The 25,748-nt window shown below is 40.8% G+C and overlaps 1 protein-coding gene across 2 annotated transcripts in view; it reads right to left on the reverse strand.

Annotated features, from left to right (window-relative positions):
• The window catches only part of AMMECR1L (AMMECR1-like), a 43,520-nt gene extending 22,503 nt beyond the window's left edge, over nt 1-21,017 (reverse strand). The window contains exons 1-5 of one of the 2 annotated variants that reach the window (XM_006902801.1): nt 20,889-21,017; nt 19,519-19,628; nt 3,141-3,585; nt 1,711-1,821; nt 1,237-1,351 (exon numbers count right to left, since the gene is read on the reverse strand). In XM_006902801.1, coding sequence (XP_006902863.1) covers nt 1,237-1,351; nt 1,711-1,821; nt 3,141-3,547 — 633 coding nt within the window. In that variant the 5' untranslated portion in view covers nt 3,548-3,585; nt 19,519-19,628; nt 20,889-21,017. Of the gene's footprint in view, nt 1-1,236; nt 1,352-1,710; nt 1,822-3,140; nt 3,586-9,119; nt 9,136-9,423; nt 9,460-19,518; nt 19,629-20,888 lie in introns of those variants that run through there. The other variant, XM_006902802.1, reaches the window with a different exon arrangement.
• Between the last annotated feature and the right edge of the window lie 4,731 nt (nt 21,018-25,748).

The raw sequence follows: 25,748 nt of genomic DNA on the forward strand, positions 1-25,748 counted from the left end.
ATGGGAAAGTCTGCTGTTAGGGACCTCTCTAAAGTACTCAAGAGCAATGGTGTCTCTCTGAAGACTAAGGTGCGTCTGCTACAGACCATGGTTTTTGCAATCACTTGTTATGCATCAGATAGTTGGACAACGAGTAGGGAGGACAGAAGGAGAATTGGTGCCTTTGAGCTGTGGTGCTGGAGACGAGTATTGAATGTACCATGGACTGCCAAGAAAACAAACAGATTCATCCTGGAGAGGATTAAACAAAGCAACTCCTTGGAGGCAAGGATTCTGGGGCTTCGTCTGACATATTCTGGGCATGTTGCAAGGAGGGACAGGTCCTTGGAAAGGGAAATCATGCTTGGGAGGGTGGAGGGACGGCGCAAGAGGGGAAGACCCTCTATGAGATGGACTGATTCAGTGACTGGGGTAATCAGGATGGGTGTGTCAGAGGCAGTCCGATTGGCACAGGATAGAGCAGGGTTAGGGCTGTTGTACATAGGGTCGCTATTAGTCGTAAACAACTCGACGGCACATAACAACAACAATGTCAAACTAAAAACTCACTGTCTTTCAGTCAGTTGTGACTCATGGCAACCGTTCACTAAACATCCAAAGCTGTAAAATGCAACAAGAGAAGCCTGACAATCTTTCTCTCAAGGAGCTGCTGGGTGGTCTGAACTGCTAGATTTGCACAGTCTCGATTAGTAGCAAAAACTCCTACAGACTACATCAAAGAAAGCAGTCACAAAAGACCACTTATACGATTCCATTTATATGAATAAATGGATGTGGGTAAGTACAGAAAGTAGAGATTTTAGGTGCCATGAACTGAGAAGTAAGTGCTGCCTCTAGGTTAGCACCACAGCTAACTACAACTATGTCATTAGGATAGAAGATAGAGATAATTCTTTAAATAACCCATCCAATAACCTCAACTATTTCACTCTTAAACTGTTCCATGAAATGAACATGCCACGTCTTTTATTTGGGTACATTATTTTTCACACCTAGCTTCGTGTAACAATTTTTACTCCAGGGACCTCTGGTGGCCTAGTGGATAAAAATTTTTACTCAATGGTTTACCAAGAGAGATTCATTCAATTATTTATTAGATAAAATGTGGGAAAGATTGGGAAGAAACTGGTCCAATGTCAGCTTCCATATACCTACTCTCAATAAAGGAGATACCATATACTAACCCGAACCCAAATGCAATGAGAGACGCAGAGTTCCAAATGAGGCTGTTCTCACCTCCCAGTCCAGGTAGTCACTGGCATCCTCGAAGTTAGTAAGGAGGGAGACAGAGCAGAAAAGTTTAGGCAGCTCCTCTCGTGTCAGGGGGGGAAATCGGCTGTCCTTAAGTGCACTAGAAAGGACAAGAAACACAGCTTAGGCTACTCTGGCATTGCAGGTCAGCAACTCATGCCAGAGAAGAGTGACAGTCACATGGTAAACGTCTACCATTTATCAACACTAACCTGCTAAAACAATTGGGTGATATGAATAGATTTAACTTTAAGTGACTCATCAAACTAACATTCTCTTTGTTTTCTGATTATCAAAAAGAGGATGTTAAAAATTCAGTACTTTATCCTGTACCAGTCAAACCCAATTTGACGACACACACGCAAAAAAAAAATTCCGTATTTTATGGAAATAAAGTCAGTCAACAAACCCTAATACCAGCAAACTTAATCTGTAATTCTTAACAAATGGTATTATTACCTGGTTAATGTGTATTCCCTGAGTCCTGAGTGAAGATTCATGGCTGAGAAGGTTCCAATGCAGCCACGAAGCCGCTTGTCCCGCCCTGTCTTCCATGTTACAAAGAGTGGACTACAAAAGGAAAACATAAAATATTCTCCAGACCCATATCAATCATAAAAAAACAAAATCTTTTGTTGTTGTTGTCCTATTATTATTCCCAAACAGGGTTGCTTTCTCAGTTGCTGGCTATCTGAACGGGCTTTTTGGAAAGTATATGGTCCCTGCTGAAAAGAGGGAAACTCTGCAGAGTAGTATGAAATAATATTCTCTGTACTTCCTTTGCTATGGTCCTGCTGCCGTTATGCACCCTAACACGTAAATCTTCTGCTTAGGAGTTAACCTTTTTCTTCATGTTTGTCTTCTTTACTTTTATGACCACTCATACTCCTCAGCTTCATTATTATCCTTCACAGAACACAAATGGCTTGGAAACGGTTCTGTTTCTGCAGGTACCCTTTGCAACACCACATTGTTCCTATGTCTGTCCTTGGCAACTACTAGTATCTCTTGCCTATAAATTTTCAGAAAAGAAAACCAATGCCTACTTGAGAAAGTTTTTATTAGCAGAAGTTGCCCAATCCTGTTTCCAGGCCAACCTCAGACTTGACTAGGTTAGGGATGCTGTGGTTGGTGGTCGAGCAGATTCTTTAAGAAAATGGTTAGAGATGTTCTCGCTTTTAAAAAAGTTCTGCCTTACTCCAATATTCTTGGGTTATTAATCACTGTAAAAGATCAAGTTACATTCTAAAATATGTTTCTTTTATTAGTATTACAAAGTCTCTCAGAAAAACTTTCTCCAATAAAAGTTATTACCGCAAACCTTAGGCAAAACTCACTAAGATTTCTAGTGCTTACTAGAGAGAAAGAAGAACCCTTGAGTCTAAAAGCCCAAACCTTACCCAACCAAGCCCTGCTCTTCAACTCATGTCCCTCTCCTATATGAGTAACTCTGACCCCACCTATACACAGAACTTCCTCTTGGAGAAAGCATTACTCTGTAAAGTCATCCCATTCTCCCTTCTCAGCAATAATCACATAGGCATGACTGCCCTGTACTCTTAAATTTGTGTGTGTGATTTGCCAAATCAGTGCCAAGTTTCCTGAAGGAGATTTCTCTTCAGATACCCTCCATAGTGTGTTAGTGTAATTTTAGTAAAAAGGTGAGGAATCATCTTAGGTCAATGAATTTTTCAAGAGCATTTCCTCACAATGAAGAACAAAAAGAATCAATGTTGTTCAAATGCAACCTGGTAGCCTTATTGAATCTAGGGGATGGATTCAATTTTTAATATTATCGGGGCTTTTCTCAGTCTTTTATTCCTATTGCCCTTTGCCCAAATGATGTTATAGCTTTTCTTTCTCTCTCTCTCTCTGCTGGATTTACTCACTAGGGGTCATTGGTGAATCTAGGAAGCCGTGGCTGTGGGAAGCCATAAAGGTGACAGTAGAGCACGTCAAAGCAGTAGCAGCACATCTCCGCAGTCACCACCAGGTTCTTGGTGGTGTTAACAGTTCCGTTGGGTCGGGGGAGAGGGCTCAGGGCTCCCGATGCGGGATTCATTCGTGTAATGGGGGAGTTTCCAGGCCCCAGAGTTAAGTCGGACACATTCTCCCGTCCACTGTTGCTGTCCACATGCTGGTGATTTTGAAGAGGTCCTGAACTAGAGCCAGGCACAGTTGTAGACTGGTTCCCGTGACTATGTGTTCCACTTCCAGATAGTTTGGGTTTCTTTACCCCACAACAGCCTGCTGCCAACTTGGGCTCGAGTGGAGGAACACAACGTCTTTTTCCCATCCTGATTTCGTGCTTGAGGTTTGGAAAGCTTCAGAACCCTAACCAAAAAGATAACAGCTATGCATTAATACAAATGTTTAGTTAAAACAAACAACAACAAGAAGAAAAAACAGTCTACACAAAAAGAGTAAGTGGTTCCACACAAATCTCTAATTTATATGGTCACAAAGGGTCATACACCAACAGAATTATAAAAGACTTTGTTCCTAAAGAGGAACTATTTTTTATTTTCTGTAGTGTGTATGAACATTAAAGATAAGGCAGGCAAAATCTCCCAGATTAAGAAAAAAAAGAGTGAACTGTCTGCTGGCTGAAGCTGGATGAAGACATAAAGAAACAGAATGATGACTACACTTGAGATGTTGCTCTTCATCAGGCGGCCCTCTCTCTCTACTTGTCATGTCCCAGAATATTCTACTTTTAGCGTTAAGGACTCTCCTTCATAGGGCCACTATGAGTCACTTAACAACAATAACATCAACACAGAAAGAAATCAGTTGGCCCACTGGACAGAAAGTGATGCTACCAAGCCAAAGGTGGGTGACTTTTAATCCACGGCCCTCAGGCCAGTCTTTCATTGTTTTTGTTCAAACATTCCTCTAGGTCATACGGCCCTGGTGTGTCCCCTTGCTCTACACTGGTAACTTGTGGTTGCTGTGAGGCTGAACACTGTGATACTGATGTGTCAAATGTGTTAATGGTTGGTTATCCAATGCGGACAGTGTGGTGTGGAGCTCCCTGATTAAAACAAGCTTAGAAGCAGGAGTGGCATCCACTTCCATAATAGCTTGCCTCTGGAAACCCTATGAACCTCGAGAGAGGATGAAAGACACACAAGCGTTGAGGACTCTCCTTCATAGGGTCGCTATGAGTCACCTGCAATTCGACGGCACTTAACAACTTCCACATTTCATCTCAAGAATTTTCCTCTTTTTCCTTTTTAGCCATTTACTTTTAGCAATTAAAAAACCTCAACAAAAGAACAAAAAGAAATTAAAATCTACATGGGTAGTTTCAAGTGGAGAATGTAATATGAATGACTATGTAAACTAGTAAAAATACGAGCTATGGAATAAAAAAAGATGTGGCATCATCAGGATTGGAGGGAGACTTATCAACAACCTTATTTGTAAAAGACAGATGTATTACATCTCAGTATTAGAAAACAAAAATTCTCGCCACTAGCCACATCATGATAAATGGAGAAAAAGACGGAAGCTGTCAGTGATTTCATTTTACTTGGATCTACAATCAAAACCTATGGGGAAGTAGTAGTTAGTTAAAAAACCCAAAGAAATATTGCACTGAGCAAATCTGCTGTCAGGGACCACTTTAAAGTGCTAAAGAGAAAAGATGTTAGTTTAAAGACTAAGGAGTTTTTGACCTAATCTACAGCATTTTTAACTGCTTCCAATGCATATAAAAGACAATGAAAAAAGCGGACCAAAAAGGAACTTAATACTTTGAATGGTTAGCTTTGAATTGTGCTGCTAGTGAAGAGTATTTACCACAGCCAAAAGAACAAACAAATCTGTCTTGGAATAAATGCAGCCAGAGTGGTCCTTACTGGCAAGGACAGTTAAGACTCTGTCTCACATACTACGGGCATGTTGTCAAGATGAGGCATTACGTAAAAAGGGACATCATGTGGGGAAAAGAGTCAGAGGAGGAGAGGTGGACTGACACAGTGATTACTGCCTTGAGCACAGCTGTGATAAGGATGGCACACCATAAGACAAGAGTTTAAATCTATTACACATAAGGGTTGCCTGGGAACCCTGGTGAACTAGTGGTAAGGAGCTGTGCTGCCAACCAAAGGTATGTGGTTTAAATTCACCAGTTGCTCCATATAGGAGGAAGACAGGTAATCTTCTCTCATACAATTTACAGTTTCTGAATTGGAAAGTCAGCTATTTCAACTCAATGACACATTAACAACAGATGCGTCAGAGCTGACTACATGACCAAGGTCTTGTCTCTTGTTTGTTAAGTATCAGTACTCAACAAATGAGAAATTCTGCTCGTTTGAGAGAAGTACTTTTTCCAACACCTCTCACACATATACAGAGAAAACAGAGTTGGAAAAAACTATGTTACCTCAACTTTTGGTTCTGATTTAGAATAATCTGTTCTATTTAAGTATTACTCTAAAATATAACATTAAGTTGTAAATAGAATAACTCTTAAAAATAGATAACCATGTAACCATTTGCAAAGTCATTGCTTGTACTAAAATAAATGAATCATTTTATATTAAATATACAACAAAAAGCTATTCTAAAAATAAAAGGGGAAAAAAGCTATTCTACTGCTGAAGAGCATTCAAAAACAACTGGAGCAGTATACAGATAGGCAATTGCCATAAGTGCAAACAGGAGTTAGAAGAGGCGATGGCACCAGGGTTATCATTGCTGATGTCAGATGGATCCTGGCTGAAAGTAAGAAATAACAGAAGAATGTCTATTTGTGCTTTATTGACTACACAAAGGCATTTGACAGTGTGGATCATGACAAGTTGTTGCTGACACTGAGAAGAAAGGGAATCCCAGAGCACTTTATTATGTTCATGCAGAACCTATACTTGGACCAGGAGGCTGTTGTGCGAACATAAGAACAGAGCAGGGGAGCACTACATGGCTTGGAATTGGGAAGGGAGTGAGCCAGGATTGTAATACCTATTCAATCTGTATGCTGAGCAAATTGAGAAGCTGGACTCTATGAGGATTGGAGGAGGACTCATCAATAATCTGCATTATGCAGATGACACAACCTTGCTTGTTAAAAGTGTGGAGGGCTTGAAACACTTTTTGCATATCAAGGAATGCAGCCTTCGGTATGGACTGCATCTCAAAGTTAGAAAAACAAAGATTCCTACCACTGGACTGATAGGCAGCATCATGATGGATGGAGAAAAGACTGAAACTGTCAACAGCTTCAACTTGCTTGGATCCATAATTAACACCCTTGGTGACAGCAGTGAGGAAATAAGTAGACGCACGGCACTGGGAAAATCTGCAGTTAGGGACATTTTCTAATTATTGAGTAGTAATGATGTCAGTTTGAAGACTAAGGTGTGTCTGATTCAGGCCATAGTCTTTCTGATTATTAGCGATACATCCGAGAGCTGGACAATGAATACGGATGGCAGGAAAAGAATTGACGCCTTCGAGTCGTGGTGCTGGAGAAGAGCAATGAACATCTCATTGACGGGCAAGAGAATGACAGAAAGATCTTGGAGAGGGTGCAGCTGGAGTGCTCTTTGGAGGCAAGAATGATGAGGCTTCACCTTACATACTTTGGGCATGATGTTATGAGGTGCTATTCCTTGGAGAAGGGTGGGAAGGGTGAAGGGTCGACGAAGGAAAAGAAGACCCTCAACTAGGTGGACTGATATGGTTACTGCCACAACAGGCTCTTATGTGCCAGAAGTGTGAGAATGGAGCGGGACAGAACAGGGTTCAGACCTTTGTTCACAGGGTCATTATGGGTCACGCTTGACTCAACAGCACCTAACAACAACCGCAACAACACAGGAAATTGTGACTTAAGGATGCAATGTTAGGATCAGAACTATGCAGCAGAGGGTTTTCTTGGCTGTGATCTTTACAGAAGGAAGTCACTAGTCCTTCCTCTGATGTTGCTGAGTGGGTTCAAACTGCCAAACTTGAGCAGTGAAGTGTAAAGTATTTGTGAACCCCAGAACCTTTTTAGCTGGAGTAAAAAAAGCCAAATTGCAATGTTCTTTGTATTAACAAAATACACAGGCAATCCTGAGTAAAAAAAAGTCTGTCTTGTACATATCAGCATCTGACTTGAAACAGTCTTCTTTTTGACAAAGTCTTTTGTACTTGACACACCTTGATAACGTCTCCAAAGACTAAGCTGATTTTTTTTATTATTATTATTAAATTTTATTAGTTTCAATGAACATTCACAGGGATTCTGGGCTTTCACTCCTTCATTGCCGCACCATTCTCTCCACCCTCCTTCCCCAGTTTGTTCTTCTTCCCCGCCATCCGAATGTCTGTTTTAATTATCCAATTGCCACAGTGCTTGTCAAAGTCAGTTCTGATTAATCTCCTTTGTCGGTGTGTCCTTTGCCATTCCCTATCACTCCTCCCTGAGAGAGACTTCACCCTGATTCATAAGGAAAAGGGGATGGCATATTCTCTTAGCTGCTACTGTCAGTGCCACGTCCTGGGTTCCAATCTTGGTTCCTTCAAGATTGAACTCTATGGCTCAGTTTACTCAAAATGAGAATAACAGTGGTATTTATCTCCTGAGGTGGTTATGAGAATTTAAAGCATGTGAAGCATATAAAACAACTGGTATGTAGCAGGAATGTCCTTAGTCAATCACTCTTGCTTGAATGGAGCACCCCTCAGGGTATGGACCTGTATACTGAGTATATGCACAGAAACAAGTATTCTTCAAACACTGTTGCACTGAATTCCCTAATATCATAAATTTATGGAAAAGGAATTCCAGGATTAACACGCACAAAAACATGCCCAAAGCTAGACTAACACCAAGTTTCAGCATTAGGATCTGGGTTACAATTTCAGACTCTAAGACCAGGGTTATCCTAAGAACTCACAAGGAAGAATGAAACCTGCCACCTGTATCCACTGAAGTCTTTTTTCTAAGGCATGATAAGTAAAACAAACATTAATTTGGGCACGTGGCCAGGAGGAACCAATCCTTAGAGAAGGACATTATGCTCAGAAGGGTGGAGGGACAGCACAGGAGAGAAAGACCCCTGATGAGATGGATTAATACAGTGACTAGGGCAATGGAGGTAGGGGTATCGGAGTCAGTGAGACTTGCTCAGGACAGAGCAGGCTTCAGAGCTGTTGTACAGAGCATTGCTGTGAGTTGCAGGTGACTTGACAGCACATAATAACAACAAGTTACGCTTTTCTGAGAAAGACACCAACTCCAGTGTTCCCTGGCAGAGGGATGACTGTGCCAAGCAAAGGAATTTAAAAGTCTAGGAGAAACAGCCTACACACCACATACAGGACTTATCACCTGGAGTGGACACAATCACAAATACTACCAATCTTAACAATTCTCAAACACTTTCAAACTAGGTTATGAAATTAATTAATTAAAAATTAATTAAACATTATACCAGAACATTTCTACACAGAGGTTAGAAAAACAATTTAAAATCTCAACCAGTAACCATAAAATGAGAAATATTCGACAGCTAAACTTGATCCAACTGAGTTTTTACCATGTAATGGGAAGAAACTAAATAACAAATAATGCTGAACCAAATAAAACATCCACATACAAAAGAATGAAACTGGCTGTATACCATATATTTAAAAACAAATTTCAAAGGGAGCCTGGTGGCCTAATGGCAAGAAGCTGCACCGCAATCCCAGAGGTGAACAGTTTGAATCCATCAGATCCTCTGCTGGAGAAGAAGGGGCAATCTCCTCCTGTACCAGTCAGATCCGATTTGACGGTACACACACCACAAAAATAATAAAATAAAATAAATTTTAAAATGGAGCAGCACTCCAAATAAAAACCATTAAACTCTTAGAGGAAATCACAGGACTAAATTTTGATAGCTTTGGATTTGACATTAGATTCTTAGAAAACAGAAACAAAAGAAAAAAGACCAATTGAGCTTCACCAAAACAAAAAAAACGGCATTTTTAGGATATATCAAGAAAGTGAAAAGACAATTTACAGAATTGGAGAAAATACCTGCCAATTACATTTTCTGACAAACGGACAATATTTAGGATATATCAAAAAAATGAAACAATTCAATTAAAAAATGGCCAAAGGCACAAGACTAAAAGAACTGAATGGTGTCCAGCTCCTATTACTAACATTTTTGCTAAAGGATTCTATAGAAAATCCTGAAGAACACAATTACAAATATATGACAAAGGACTTGCTTTCCTGATCATTTTATAGATCACAAGAAGAAAGGAAACAGCTCTTAAAAAGAAGAAGAAAAAATGACTTAGGAGTCCATCATTACTGTGGAGACAAGAGCTGACTCCCTTTAGAGGCTATTCAGAGCCTAGAAACTGTACCCATCTTTCTCCCTTGGGCAACTGGTGGATTCAAAACAACTGGTTTTGGGTTGGCGTTACAACTCCTTACCCACTAGGCTACGAGAGCTCCATCAATTCTACTCCTACACTTCCTATTCTACATGGATACCTCATATAACTCAAAATGGGTACTCAAGGAAGTACATGTATATGCATGCTTACATCATTTCATCATAGCCAAAAGGTAGCAACAGCCTAAATGTCCATGAATGGATAAATTAATCACTGTATACCTGTACAACAAATATGAAAATACTGATACAGTTTAGCATGATGAACCATGAAAACAATATGCTAAGCCAAAGTTGCCAAATACAAATGATCATACATTGCATGATTCCATTCATATAAAATATTCATAACAAGTAAAACCATAAAAATAAAGATTGGTAGATGCTAAGGGATAGAAAGAAGTGGAATCACAAGAAATGGTTAAATGAACGGGCAGCATGGCCTCTACTAACTACACAGTAAAAACTAACTCCTACAAAGTCAGACTTGGTCCCCTACCCTCTCGCACCAATGGTTACTAGTTCCAAAACTGGTATTACTGCTCTGCTTGGTATAAAATCCACTGCAATAACTACACAGACTTGTACTTATGATTATGGGGTTTTTACTAGGAATGTTAAGAGGTTCTATACTGTTGGCAGCAGTCCAGGAAGCATTGTCACAGGCTTTCTTAGGTCAGTGTTACAAGGTGCCCTCAGTTCTTAAGCTTGTGTGAAAGCCTCCAGCTCTGGTTCCAGGAGGCAGCTCTGTTCATGATGGTCTTGGGTTCTCTGCTCAGGCTGCTGTGTACATCTGGGTCTGGTTAGCACAGGAATCTCTGGTCCCCAAAGACAGGCGCTGCTGCTTCTTTGGTGTTGAGATTTCTAATTTCTGCTGCTAAAACTGCTCCTTTAAACCTCATGGGACGGTGAAACTAGTCAAGTCCCTGTGGCTAGAAAAACGTGCCCTATTTATGTGATTGCACCCCTCCATATGGCAAAATAAAAGATTGCACCCTTCCATATGGCAAAATAAAAGTCAATGGCCAGGAAAGCCATTTTGGCCATTTTAAACCCCTGATGCCACAGGTACTATGAAGTGATCCAAGTATTTCAGAACTAGGTAAAGATGTTGGTTGTACAACACTGAATATATAAATGTCACTGAATTGTTCACTCTAAAATAGTTTTGTTATATGAATTTCACTTCATGAAATTAGCTTTAAATGCACAAAATGGAAATACCTATTAAAGACATTCCTTTAAAATTTAAACCTGTGGATAATTTTAAACATAAAGGAGAATAATATCATGACCCACTAGCATCCAAAAGTGAATGCTAGTGGTGAAGTCTGTAGTCTGTAGGGATCGGTGCAGTTAACCCAAAGGCCATGTGTATGAGTGGTTTAAATTCAGCAATGGCGCCTGCTGGGGGAGGCTGGACAATTATCTCCTGTACATTGTACAGCCTTAGCACACCCAAAACCCAGTTCAACTTATAGTCAATCTTACTTCATCTGTATTCTATTCTCCCAACAATCCACAAAATTACTTTGAAGGAATATTTTAGAGTAGGCTAATATTTACTCACTATATCTACTTATACTTATCTACTTAAGCTACTATATGTTGTAGTCAAGCTTGGAAGCAGGACTGGCATCCACTTGCGTAATAGCTTGCCTCTGGAAACCCTATGAACTTGGAAAAAGAATGAAAGTCACAAAAGTATTGAGGACTTTCATAGGGTCGCTATGAGTCGCCTATTACTTGACAGCACTCAACAACAACAACATATCTACTTATAGGGAAGTCTGGTGGTACAGTTGTTAGAAGATTTGGAGGTTTTTGTAACAGCATAAAGCAGACATTAAATGAACTAAAAAAGAAGGTGAAGTAAGACAGGATGCTAATAGCAAATAAAAGCTTGGATCACTACCATGACTTAAATGCTTTTTTAGGTTTGAAATTTTTTTAATACAAGAGAACAAAGTGGGCTTCTCCCTGCAACAGTTTCAGACTCAGCTCCCAGGACTACTCTATTGATTTTGTATACTGTAAGGTGGAACCAGTTCATACCTGGTTCTAACTCACAGCTGGTTCTAAGGCAGGAAATTACACAGAAGAAAACTGTGTATCTCTCTCCTTCAAAGCAGCTGGAGGCAGCTCTGGTGGCCAAGAGCCAAGAAGCTGCTCTGCAGTTCCAATTTCTAAGACACAAGGTTTGAGCCCACCAGATGCTCCGCTGGAGCAGGAAGGGCAATCTCCTCCTGTGCTAGTTAAAGAAAAGAAAAAAAAATGCAGCTGGAAAATCTCAACTGCTTATCTTTGGGTTAGCAGTGCAACTCCTTATCTCCAAGCTACCAGACAGAGAGCTCAGGACTACCCTAGAAAGATCAAAGAGATATTCTTCCCAGAGACCCACCATCTGAGGGAGCTCTGATGCCTTAGGGGTAAGGAACTGTGCTGTCAACACAAAGGCAAGCAGTTTGAATCCACTGGCCACTCCATGGAAGAAAGATGGGCAATCTCCTCCTGTGCGATTTATTGCCTCTGAATACCCAATGGAGGGTCAGCTATGGGTTGATTCCAACTTGACAGTACACAATAAGAAATAATGGCATTTCAGTACAACAGATTAATCATCCATCTGAACAGTTATAAAGAATTGCCCTACCCAATAACATATTTTACCTCTTTTATAAAATTGTGTGTTCTGTTGTATGTGGGGCTGCTACAAGTCAAAAGGAGACTAGAAAATACAATACACCCCTACTCCCACCTTCCAACCTCTGGTAACTTCTATGCTACTTTCTGTCTCTAGGTATTTACCTATTACAAATATTTTATATAAAATTAATCTTACAGTATTTGTCTTTGGCTTATTTCACTTATTTTCAAGGTTGACCCAAGTCAGAATACATGCTCTTCTTAGCTTTTGTTGGCTAAATATGCATATAATGTATTTTATTTATCCACTCATCTGTTGGTGGACTCTTCCATTGTCTGGCTATTGTGAATAATGTTGCAATGAACATTGCTAGTATTTAACTTCATGCTTTCAGTTCTATGAGATATATGACCAGCAGTGCAAGTGTTGGGTCATATGTTAATTCTGTTTCATTATCTGTTAAATTGTTTCCCATGGTGGGAAATTTTTTTTAACTAATTTTAATAAAAGTTTACAGAGACTTAGGGTTTCCAGTCATTAATTGTTGAACTTTTATCCCTATTCACCCCTCCTTCCCAATTTTTTTTAATAGTAGAACAATTTTACCACTTTAAATTCCAACAAGCAATAAGAGCTGTATTTTCTCAAAACCAAAAGATAGACAATACCAACCTACAAAAAACAGTGCATGCATTTATTCTCTGCCTTCCTTCCCTAAATCATCATGTTGTTACATGCTCTTCAGTTAAGAGTGAGAATGGACTGACAATTGGATTTTTCAGATGCTATAAATCACAAGGGAGGACACTTCCATCTTTCTTCAGCATAGCAGCTAGTGGATCCAAATTCATTGCTTGCCTTTAGATCACTGCTACCTCTTAATATTCAAGAAGCTGTACAAAGTAATAGACATTGTTGTTACCTTTTCTCTGAAAACCATCCTCCTTATCTAGCAAGTGCTAAAGAAAACAAGTCTCCCACTGCTGAAGGGGTTACCATACACTCTTAATATATGCTGTAAAACTCCAATCTCCCCCCTTCTAACTGGTTCATAACAAACTGAGGAAAACAGGAGTCGCTGTCCAACCTGGTGCCCCCTGACAGGCTCTGCTGTGCTGAAGTCCACCTCACTGATGACTTTGCTCTTTTTTGTTGACACTTCACTTTACCCAGGATGAGACAGATACCTCCTGGTCACATGACTAAAGCCTGTGAAGTCTTACCATCTTTGTTTCTAAGGAGTGTTATTGGCTGCACTTATTCAAAGGTAGACTGACTTGTTCTTTTAGTGGTCCACGGTATATTTTTTGCCAATAAAATTCATTAGGGTTCATAAAAATGGCCTGAAATGACTTTTTCTTTGTGAGGAAACTAAGTAGTGCTTTACTCTTCTGGGCTGGTTGACGTATAAGGCTACCTAAAAATTCCAGCCAGCACTGAACTCATCATTGCTTTTATGGGAGGCCAAGTGACATTTGCCTTATCTCACACAACACCTAGTACCATGCTCTACATACATTATGCACAGGCATACACACACATACTTAGTGAATAAATGGTCTCTAGCCAGGATCTCTTCTTTCAGCCAGGATCCATCTGACACCAATAATGATATCCCTGGTGCCACAGCCACTTCTGAATGCAGCTTCAAGCTTTATCAATTCCTCGTCTAGGTGTTTTCTAATAATCTTTGGTAGATTTTACCTGTGATATTAATGATAGTGTTTGACAATTTCCACCTTCTATTCGATTAACTCTTTATGGATTAGAAGAAAGAGAATACCAAAGAGATTTATTTTATTGATTATGTAAAAGCATTTGACTATGTGGAACATAATAAATTATGGATAATATTAAAAAACACGGGAATCCCAGAACACTTAATTGCGCTCATTTTGTTTATTCTTTTGGTTTTTGTCCATAAGACATTCCATATCTTCCTCTAGCACCACAATTCAAAGGCATCACTAATTCTTCTGTCACCCTTAGTCATTGTCCAAATTATAGGTGTATTAGAAGAAATGGAAGGGAGCTCTGGTGGCCTAGTGGCATGAAGCTGCACTGCAATCCCAAAGGTGCGTGGTTTGAATCCACCAGATGCTGCGCTGCAGAAGGAGGGGCAATCTCCTGCGCCTATCGGATCCGATTTGACAATACACAACTACAGAGACCATAAAGTTGCTGTCTGAACAGAATAAGGTAACACTTGTTGTTGTTATGTGCCGTTGAGTTGCTTGGGACTCATAGCGACCCTGTATACAACAGCCCTAAACCCTGCTCTATCCTGTGCCAATCGCACTGCCTCTGACACACCCATCCCGATTACCCCAGTCACTGAATCAATCCACCTCATAGAGGGCCTTCCCCTCCTGCACTGTCCCTCCACCCTCCCAAGTATGATGTCCCTCTCCAAGGACCTGTCCCTCTTTACAACATGTCCAAAGTATGTCAGACAAAGCCCCAGAATCCTTGCCTCCAAGGAGTAGCCTGGTTTAACCCTCTCCAGGATGAAGGTAACACTGCAGTGTTTAAAATTTTTTAAAAAAAGGTGTGTATCAAGGCTTTATCCATTCTCCATACCTATTCAATCTGTATTCTATTGTCTGACATACTTTGGGCATGCTGCAAGGCAGGAGTAGTCCTTGGAGAGGGACATCATGCTTGGGAGAGTGGAGGGACAGAGCAAGAGAGGAAAACCCTCGATGAGATGGACTGATTCAGTGACTGGGGTAATGGGGGGGTAGGTGTATCGGAGACAAGTAAAATTGGTACTGGGCAGAGCAGGTTTTAAGGACGTTGTACAAAGGGTCGCTATGAGTCGCAGGCGACTTGACAGCACATAATAACAATAACAACAACATTCAATCTGTATGCTGATCGAATAATGTAAGAAGCTAGACTATATGAAGAATGTGGCATCAAGATTGGAGGATGATTCATCAATAAACTGAGTTATAAAAACTATACAGTCTTACCTGCTGAAAGTGAACAGGACTTAAAACATCTGCTGAAGAATAATAAAGACTTTAATGTGGATTATATTTCAATATCAAGGAACAAAAGTCCTTACCACTGGACCAATTAGGCATTATCATGATAGATGGAGAAAAGATCAAAGTTGTCAATGATTTCATTTTACTTAGATCCACAATCAATAAGCCATTTCTTCAGTTAAGAAATCCGAAGATATGCTGCATTGCAAAAATATACTGGGAAAAACAACTCCTGGGATAGATGTAAGTTTCGCAAGAACACAATTAAGTGTTCTGAGATTATCATTCTTAATGTTAGTCATAACTTGATAAGATCCATACAGTCAAATGTCTGTGCACAATCAATAAAGCATAAATAGACATTCTTCTGGTATCCTTTACTATCAGCCAGGAAGGGTAGAAGAACCAAGCCACACAGTCTTTTCAATTACTTCTTTTGTTGTTGTTGTGTACTGTCAAATCGGATCCGACTGGCACAAGAGATTGCCCTTCCTTCTGCAGCGCAGCATCTGGTGGATTCAAACCACATGCCTTTGGGATTGCAGTGCAGCTTCACACAACAAGGCCACCAGAGCTCCCTTCAATTACTTCTTAAATACCTAAAATTTGGACAATGACTAAGGTTGACAGAAGAACTACTGATGCCTTTGAATTGTGCTGCTAAAGGAGGGTACGGAATGTCTGATGGACAAAAACTAAAAGAACAAACAAATCTGTCTTGGAAGAAGTGAAACCAGAGGCAAGGATGGTGAAATGTCATATTAAATACTTTAGCATGTTGTCAGGAGGGGCCAGTTCTTGGAAAAAGACATCATGCTGTGTAAGGTGGAGGGTCAGAGAGAGGCATGAGCAAGATGGATTGACACAGTGACTGTAACAATGGGCCTGCGCATGTCACAGTTTGTGAGGATGGCACAAAATAGGATAAGGTTCAAATCTGTAGTTCATGGGGTTGCTACAAGCCATAATTGACTTGATGGCACAACAACATTAAATACTGAGAATGATTACAGATGGCGAGGGAAGAAAAAAATTAATAAATACCTAAGTTAATATACAAGGGAATTTTAGACATTTTAATCATCAATTATATGAATCAATTATAATTGTTACTGAATGACTGAGAAATCACTATCATTTGTAAACTTTCACTGTAAGAAAAACACTAAAGAAAAAAAACAAACCTTTAAAACAATATATTGAAACAAGTCATAGCAATGGACTCAAACACACATGAAAATGGTCAAGAACCAGGCAATGGTTCACCTTCTCTTATACACATTACCAGCCTACATGACCTACAGGCAACTATCAGTTGCTGGATAGCTTACTTGATAATATGATAATTGGCTCCTGATTTAGTTCTCCCTCCCCAAGTTCCCACCCTTTTAAGACACAGACTACTACATTAAGCTTTGGCGGTACAGCTAAGGATGACATGCCAACTCTCTTATGCCAAGAGGCAGCTTTGTAAACTTATTTATACATCCCTGTGGGACTCAGATTCTTGCTAGTAAAGGGCTGTTTAATGAGTGTAACAGAAAAGCACACAAAGCAGTTCTTTATTACACATCAAATGAAAACCAACAAGTGGATTCCAACTCCAGCAACCCTACTGTCGTTAAGCAGCCTCTGGTCAGCTATGCCTCATAGCGACCCTATGAACAAAAACTCTGAACCTTACCCTACCCTGAATCCATCTCATCAACTCAGACACACCTGGCCCCCACTGCCTAGTCACTCTGTAAATCCACTTCATCCAATGTCTTCCTCTCCAGGGTTGACTTCCTACCTCCATTCAAAGAGACATGTCCTTTTCCAAGGACTGGTCCCTCCTAGTAACATGTCTAAAGTATGTGAGAGGGAGTTTCAAGGTCCTTCTAAAGGATAACCTGGTTTCATCTTCTCCAGGACAGACCTGTTTGTTCTCTTGGCAATACCCTTCTCTAGAACCACAACTCAAAAGCATCAATTCTTCTGTCACTGTCCAGCTCTCAGATGCATAGCAAGCAATTAAGAAGACCATGGCCTGGACAGAATAAAACTGCTGTATGGTGTTGTCAAAACTGTAATCTCTACAGAAGCAGTATGCCACAACTTTCTTCCATAGAATAGTGGAAGGGTTCAAAGCACCAATCTTGGGGCTCGCAGCCATGCACTTGAAATACTGTGCCAACCAGAAGTTCTCTTTGATACAAGGCTGCTACTTATTGAATGTTTGTTATTATTAATACTAGCACTCCACCTACCAGTAAAGACAGGGTTAAAAAGTTATAAAAATACCAGTTCTGAGTTTTTACAATTTTTAGAGAAATGCTCTTTATTGAATTCTCTCACGAATTAATTTGTAGTACAAAGATCATGTACACAGAAATTATTCTTATGACCTTGATGTTTTCTTCTTGGGAATACAGTGTATTTTAATAAATCATCTGCTGTTCTTTTAATTGTGAAATGCCTATTTCTTTCTCTCGAGTTGAAACCTACTTATAGCTGACCTTCCAGCGGATTTTCAGAGGGTATAAACTGTAAGGGATTACACTGCCCATCTGTCTTCCATCCAGCAGTTGGTGGATCCAAACTGCTTTCCTTTGGATTGGCAGAACTCCTCCTTACCCTCTAGGTCATTAACAAAAAAAAACCCTAGTTTAGGTTGCAGAGCTGAACAGAATTCTATTTTACTGGAGTATTCTTTTAAACTTACAGACAGGAAGCAAAAAGAGACTAGACCAAATGTGCTATACAGTTGTTAACTCTTGATAAATCTTAAGTATTAATGCAACTAATACTTCAGAGGCAGCTGCCTCTAAAAACCTCCTGGAGGGTCAGCTAAGACTTGGTTGTTACTCAAGAGAACACAACAACAATGTAACTAGGGAGGTCTGGTGGTCTAGTATTTAAGGAGCTATGCTGCCAACCCAAAGACAAGTGGTATGAATCCACCAGCTAGTCTGAAGACCAAAAATATGGGAAATCTCCTTCTATGGAATTCAGAGTCTCTGAAAATCTATTCCCATTCAATTATACATAACAGTTAACAATGCAACTACCATGCGAAAGTAGTTAGAGAAAAGTAGATTTTCAAACAATAATCTGAAAACATTGCCAAGAAAAACCTGGAGGCACAGAAAATTCCCCTACTTAAGACAAGCCTCAAAACACCTTTTTGGAGAGTATGACTTCATAACAAAGAAAACCAACTTAGGAGGTAGGAGACAAGGAGAAAAGAAATCCTCTGCCTTTTCTCTGTTATCATTAATGTCTAGTTGTCTGCTCAAATCAAGCCTTTGATAGAAAAAAGCAGACTGTCAGGCTCTAACACAAAGGTCACCTGAAATTCAATTTGATAACCATATTCTGCTTAGTGAAATAACATCTAGGCTATAATTCTGCCCTACTTACAGATCTATTCCAGGAAATAGGTGAAAACATGAAAATATTCTAGTAACCACTACAAATAATAATAATTGCTATATTTTTGAAACTGTATAAAACACACACATACATATATCCACAACACTTAGTATGTGAAAGATTTCTCAAAGTAACTAACTTACACAATGACCTTTTACATTTATAGACTTAGAAACTATGCAGAACTATGTATTTTCATGTTAAAAAAATCTTCCTGCTTCTTTTCTATGTAACCTATGACAAGCTTCTGAGTAATTCTGGTTTCATTTGTCCTGTCTCCCTGTGAGGATCCAACAATAATGCAAGGCACTCAGAAAACAGTATTACAAACACCAGCATATCATTAATAAACGAATGGTAATTCTACAGCAATAGCTTCTTTCCCCTTCTTCTATAACCTTTTTCAAGTTTTTACACAAATATTTTCAATTCTTTTCAAATCCAAAACGGGATAATATCACCAAAAGCAAGATTAGAACATAATGTCCTAGAAATCTCTTTAGGCCTATATCTCAGTGAGAGAGACTCAATAATCGACCTTAACCAAAACTGCATTAATTTTTGGGCTATTATCTTTAGCTAGCTTTAAAAAACATGAGTAATCTAGGAAGGACTGGAAGCCAAACTTTATGTACTTTCTAGGATGCTCTGAGGACTCACAGAAAAGAATCTGAAGAAACTGTGTCAACACTAGGACCCGTTCAGAGGAGCAGCAAAATACAACAGCACAAACTACACTTATGTTTCAAACTGTGAACAGAAGCCTAAAACCAAAAGAACAATAAAATTCTATTCTAAATATGGCCAAGATAATACTACTCACTGAAAGCAGAAAGTGTGTATTGCCAGGGGAACAGCTATAACAGGGGAAGAGTATTATTTTGTCTCTGGAATGGGTTTTCTTCCATTCTATTCCACTCCTTCTTCCTGTACCTAAGGGAAAAATGTAGGTGCAGTGAACCAGTAAAATCACAGTATAGAGTTTAGACACGTTTCTGGAAAAAATTAGAAGTCAACAGAGTAATTATTGAGGGGAGTGGTCAACAGACTCTCAAAACATTTCAAAGTCTAGACATGAGGCAGCAATCGCAGTCCCATCAACTAAGTCAACTCATGCTTAGTGACATCGATGAAAAGGAAAGGCACTCGGGCTCAAAGGTTTTTACAGAGCTTTAAAAATGAACAGGCACTACCACCATCTCCTCACATTTGGATAAAAACTCACTCTAGGTCATATTAAATATTAGTTTCAGAATACAAACATATTCTCAAATCTTCTGCAAAAATTATGCTTAAGAATTATTGAAGACAAGCCACCTTGTTAACTAAAAAGAGGTGACTATTGATAAAAATAATCCACCCTTACTTTCAGTTCTGAATAAACCTTTTCCCAAAGAAGTAAACAGGAGACTTTCAGCTCCACCCACTCCAGCCAAGGAGAGGGCAGAGGAGGAGGTCTTGAGGATGAGGGTGTCTATGTAGCAAAAAAGGAGTTCAGATCAGGGCAAAGAATGAAGAAAGAAAGCCGTCTGCGAAGAAGTAAAAAACTCAAAGAGAAAGGTGCAGGAATGATCGCAATAAGGGCGACAGGAGAGCTGTGGACTGGGGGAAAACCAGGACGAGAAAGTGCGTGTGTGGGAAGAAAGAGAGGACGGGGCAGCACGGGGGTACTGGGGACAGCCCAGGGAGGAAGGTCAGAGGCCAGGGGGTGGCCGACAGCACAGGGCTGCTGTGGACGGCCCAGGGAGGAAGGTCAGGAGCTGGGGGGATGGCCGGCAGCACAGGGGGTACGGGGGACGGCCCAGGGAGAAAGGTTAGGGGCTGACCGGCAGCCAGGTGATCAGAGGGCAGCCGAGTGGCCGGTACTGGGACGAGCCATAGGAGGGGACCCGCCACGGACGCAGGAAGGACGGAGTACGCGGTTGGAAACCACCAAACTTTCCCTGGACCGTGGCGTCCTTAGGAATCCGGGAAGGCGGAGAAGCCTGGCAGGGCCCTGATCCCACTGGCGGCGCACGGAGCCCGGTATCTGCAGGCCCGCCAGGCCCTCCTCCTCGCGGCCCGAGGTTCCCAGCGCCCACCTCGCCAGACAGTCGGCGTTGGCGTCCGAGGACCAGTCCCGGGACCAAGCCTTGGTCTTGCCACGGCCTCGGGGAGGAGTGATGACGGCGCGGCGTGGCCCAACTTTCCCACCTTTTCTTTTGGCCCAGACGCAACCAGGGCGGACAGGACCTCTCGCACTCTGCCTCCACCTTCTGCTTCATGGAGCCATTCGTATGGGTGGGAGCTCCCGAGAGAAGTGTGCCCGCAGGTGGGCTGGACTCGCGGGGGAAGCGGGGCGGGGTGAGGAAGACCAGCAGGCGATGGAGGAAGTAGCAGCGGCCGCGACCGTAAAAAACTCGAGAGAGGGGTATTTCCCCAGGCGGCCGGAGGACTGAGTAGAGCCGTGACCCGAGTCCTCCAAGATCCCAGCAGGCACCGGAGGCAATGAGGTAATGGAGAAGGAATGAAGGAAGTCATTTAGTGCACTGCACGCCCTCTAGCGAGCTGCAAGGACCATAGAGATTAGAACACCGCCACAGCACTGGTCCACCGTTGTCACGTGATCCCAGTTGGCTGCTTTTATTAGTCATGGGATTGAATTTAGCAGGCTACTTTTTATTCGCGGTTCCTTTTCAGGTAGTCGATTTGAAGAGGAAGCGTATATGTGCGCGGAGTTACACGCGAAAGCTGACCGTAATAAAGCTTGCTTGGAGCCGCAAGTAACCCTGCGGCTGCCTGCAGTGCACGACGGGCGGGCCGAGGGAAAGGCGCAGGGCACACTGGATGCTGGAGTTGAGGCACACAGGCCTGAGCCAGATACTGGACCACTAACCCCTGTCCTCGCCCGACCGGGCACAGACCAGCTTCCAGTGCTGCCAACGCGCGGACTCGGGCACGAGTTCTAGGTTCTGTGCTCAGTTCCTGCTACGTGGCGAAAGTATCGCCCGCTCAGTTAGAGAAATCCATCTTCTGTCATCCCGACAGTCTGGACTAGAAGTTTATTCACTGGAATGACCAGCTGGCTCTACATTAGTCCAAGCAAGCTCTTAAGCATTTATCAGGAAAAGGACCTAAAAAACCCTCCAAAACTTTCTTCTACTTAAGAATAAGTTATTTTCATTTAAAAACGCTTTTCAAAAACAACTATGAGATAATCATGTCAGTAACAATAGCAAAGTTCAACAGAGCAGCAAATTCTGACTAGATTGTGGAGAGAGTGGAACACTTAATCACTGTTGGTGGACGTGTAAAATGTTGCAGCTACCATGGAAGGTGGTCTGGTGCTTTCTCAAAAAGCTGCAAATAAGTACTATTTGACCCAGTAATCCCACTACTACAAGGAATAGACCCTAAAGAAGCCAGAACTATGGGAAGCCAGGAATTGAAGGAATCACATAAGTTTGAATTTTTCTTGTGACAGATTGCAGGAAATGGGCTGTTTTCTGCAGACAAGAGATAGCTAGGGTCCCCCTGCAGAGGGAGTGTTAATATGTGTGAAAAACTTCCTTCCTGAGCTAAAAGAATTAGGTTGACCATAGAGAAAAATTTGGCTTCATTTACAAGAGAATTCTCTTTATGATTTGCTTTCCCTGATTCTCAATAAATACACTGAGGGGCGTGGCTTGTGGCGCTTAAGTTGATTTGAACTGCTGGCCCCCTGTCTTTTACACTCTTTATTTATGTATTCTTGGTTTTTTTCTCTCTTTATTAATTATTAATATACTTTACCCTCAGTCTGCAACACAGAACTGTCACCTGAACAGATATATGCACAGCCATGTTTATTGCTGGGTCATTCACAATACTAAAGAGATGGAAGCAATCCAAGTGCCTATCAACAAATGTATAGATAGAGAAATTGGTATATTCACACAATAAAATACTATGCAGCACTGAAAAATAAGGAACTCATAAACTATTACACAATATGGGTGACCCTGGAGGACATTATGCTGAGTGAAATAGCTTAGTCACAAAAGGACACACATTGCAAAACACCATTGTTATAAAACAGGACTGACATGGGGCATGAGGTAAACCAAGAAAAGGGAATAAATAATGAACATTTCATTGGAACAGATGAAGGAAACAACTGTTTAAAAGGAATATATGATTAGGCATTATACACATGACAACAACCCAGAATAGGAGGAGTATAGCAAATTGGACTGGGAGAAGGTATGGAGGGAGGACATTATGCTACAATGAATGATTTTTTTTAAGTGAACTAGGGTGGTAGGCAGGAAAAGGTGTAACAATGAATGAATGAATGAAAATTCAACTTTTAAGGGCGCTCTGAAGCTGTACTGCAATCCCAAAGGTGCCTAGTTCAGTTCTACCAGATGCTCCGGCAGAGGAGTGGCAATCTCCTCCTGTACCAGTTGAATCTGATTCTACGGCAAACAACAACAACCAAGGGGGGAAAAAATCCAACTTTTCTCTAAACTCATTAAAATAAATTTTAAAAAAAATAAGGGGAGGGTGCTCGCTTTGGCAGCACATACACTAAAATTGTAATGATACAGAGAAGACTAGCATGGCCCCTGTGCAAGGATGACATACAAATTTGTGAAGTGTTCCATTTTTTTCTTCATTGTTTATTTGTATTCATTGTTTATTTATATGTGATGTCATGTCCCTTGTCAGCATTAAATAAAATCTATGATTCATCCAAATAAATAAAAACCACTTGTCATTTTGATAGTTGGTTTTACGAGTTAGCTTTTTTTTTAAAATTAGAGGTGTAATTGCACTGTATTAATTCTGCCCTATTACATTTCGAAATACCTCAGGCAAAGGCATACATGCAATGACCTGTATTAAGAACAGATCCACATCCACAGATACACTGTTCTGTGTTCTTTTTGTGTCAATACACAGAAGAAGTCTTAATATGTTTGTCCTTAAAGGAAAAAAAAGTAAAAATAAATTGCTTTCTAGAAGTATAGGCAAAAATGTAAAGCAATTGTTTCTATACCAATCTTCAGTATTGCTGCCATAGGCTTGAGGCACTTTACGGCTGTTAGGCTTCTAAAATTTCTAATCCATTGTGTCTGCCTAACAATTAGCATGATCACGTGACCTAGAACTAGCAGTGTAGCAGGCAGGTGTCCAGCCAGATGCCCTTTATTTTTTTACTTCTGAATAAGAAGGCCAAATCCTGAGTTAAAGTAATCAGAATAAATTCCATACAGTAAAGATCTTTCTATTTGAAACTCTTAAGATACGCCATCTGCATTAAGGCCCTGGTCTATTTCTCCCCAAGTAGCCATTAAATAACTAACAAATAAAGGAGTTAATGCTCCCTGGTTAGCAAGCTTCCAGGAGATAAATGATGGAACTAAGCTGGACTTGAAATATATGCAAGTGAAAACAAAAATAAACCTTGGCTTGGGGCATTTTATTGAGAAGTAGGATCCAGATGTTGTGGCTGTTTTTAGCTGAGGCTAAATAGCAAAGGGTCAAAATTTAGGAAAAAGTCACGCTTGACTTCTCATCATATCAGCAAGAAAGAGCCTGTACTGACTGTGTTGTTGGTGGGGGAAAAAAACCAGTAACTACTCCAGTTACTAAAAATCAAGAAAAGATAGTTTATTCCAATATGCTGTAAAAAAGGAAAAAAGATAGTAATGGGAGAATCGGATGAAGAGTAAACCAGCTAAGCCTGAAAACTCCTCCTGAAAATTACATTTTACAGAAAGATTGATACAAAATTACAGTATTAAAGTTCCGTTTATATCAAGTGACAAAGGAAAAGAGAGTGTCCATACATTTGATTTTCTGACTTCTTAGATAAAAGATAAAAGAGTTGACTCTCAGCAGGTTTTCAGAGCTCCTCCAGGTAACTGTAAGTCACCGGAGAGAAAATTGTTCAACTCTTTCCTATGGTCCAGCTGATGGATTTGAACTGCCTGCCTTGGGTTGGCAGTGCAACTCCTTCCCCAGTAGGTCTCCAGAGCTCTCCACACTAATGCAAGGCATTAAAAATAGTTGATGTTACAAAGGGGGCGGGGGAAGGGGAGGAAAGCAAGGGACTAGGGGGCCTAAGGAGCACAGGGCTTGGACACTACCACCAAGAGGTGAGGGCGGGGCTTGGGCGCTGCTGGGGGTTTATGTAGCAGCACCCTGTGTGTTGGGGGTCACACAGGTGCCGGCTGCAGGAGGGTCACACAGTGGCGGGTAGTCTTCGCTCCTCTGGGGTTCCGCGGTGGCTGGCTGACTGTTGCTCTTACCAGGTCTCTTCCTGGCCCGTCTGGCGGTTAATAATAGTTAAAATTGAGTGTGAGATGTATTTTTTTTTTGAGATGTATTTTTAAATATGTCTGAATGGACTCAAAACTCCAGCTTTATACTATCTTTTGTACAATCTCTGAAATATTTCTTGTAAGTTTAAAAGTGTTCTAAAATTTTATAAGTTTATTTTTTAAAAACTCTCAATCGCGGGAGCTCTGGTGGCCTAGTGGCAAGAAGCTGCACTGCAATCCCAGAGACGCATGGTTCGAATCCACCAGATGCTCTGCCGGGAAAGGAGGGACAATCTCCTCCTGTACCAGTCAGAACTGATCTGACGGTACACAGACACACACACACACACACAAAATAATAATCAAAAAAGCAAAAAAAAAAAAACCTAACCAAACTCTCAATCCCTAGGTGCTGGTGGAAAGAGTGTCTCAGTGTTGCTAGAAGAGTTGACTGGGAAACAATTGAGCAGGCTCCTGACTATGTCCTAAGTCCTGTTTCAATATGAAAGCTTCACTTAAAATGTTTTGTTTAGTATTTGGGAAAAGCTGCATTCATGCTTTCTCAATTTGATATTTGGGAAATATCTTGGAGTTGGTTGTGACTCCACGGCAATTATTTTTCATTATATTACTCATATGCAAATTCAAGCTAAAGTTGGGAAAATTAAGTCAAGTCCACAGGAACCAAGATTTGACCTTAAGTCTGTCCCACTTGAATTTCAAAACCATCTCAGGAACAGGTTTGAGGCCTTGAGTACCAATGAGT

This window comes from Elephantulus edwardii, unplaced genomic scaffold (assembly GCF_000299155.1).
Source record: "Elephantulus edwardii isolate Elephantulus edwardi_28Jun2011 unplaced genomic scaffold, EleEdw1.0 scaffold00453, whole genome shotgun sequence".
Lineage (NCBI taxonomy): Eukaryota > Metazoa > Chordata > Mammalia > Macroscelidea > Macroscelididae > Elephantulus > Elephantulus edwardii.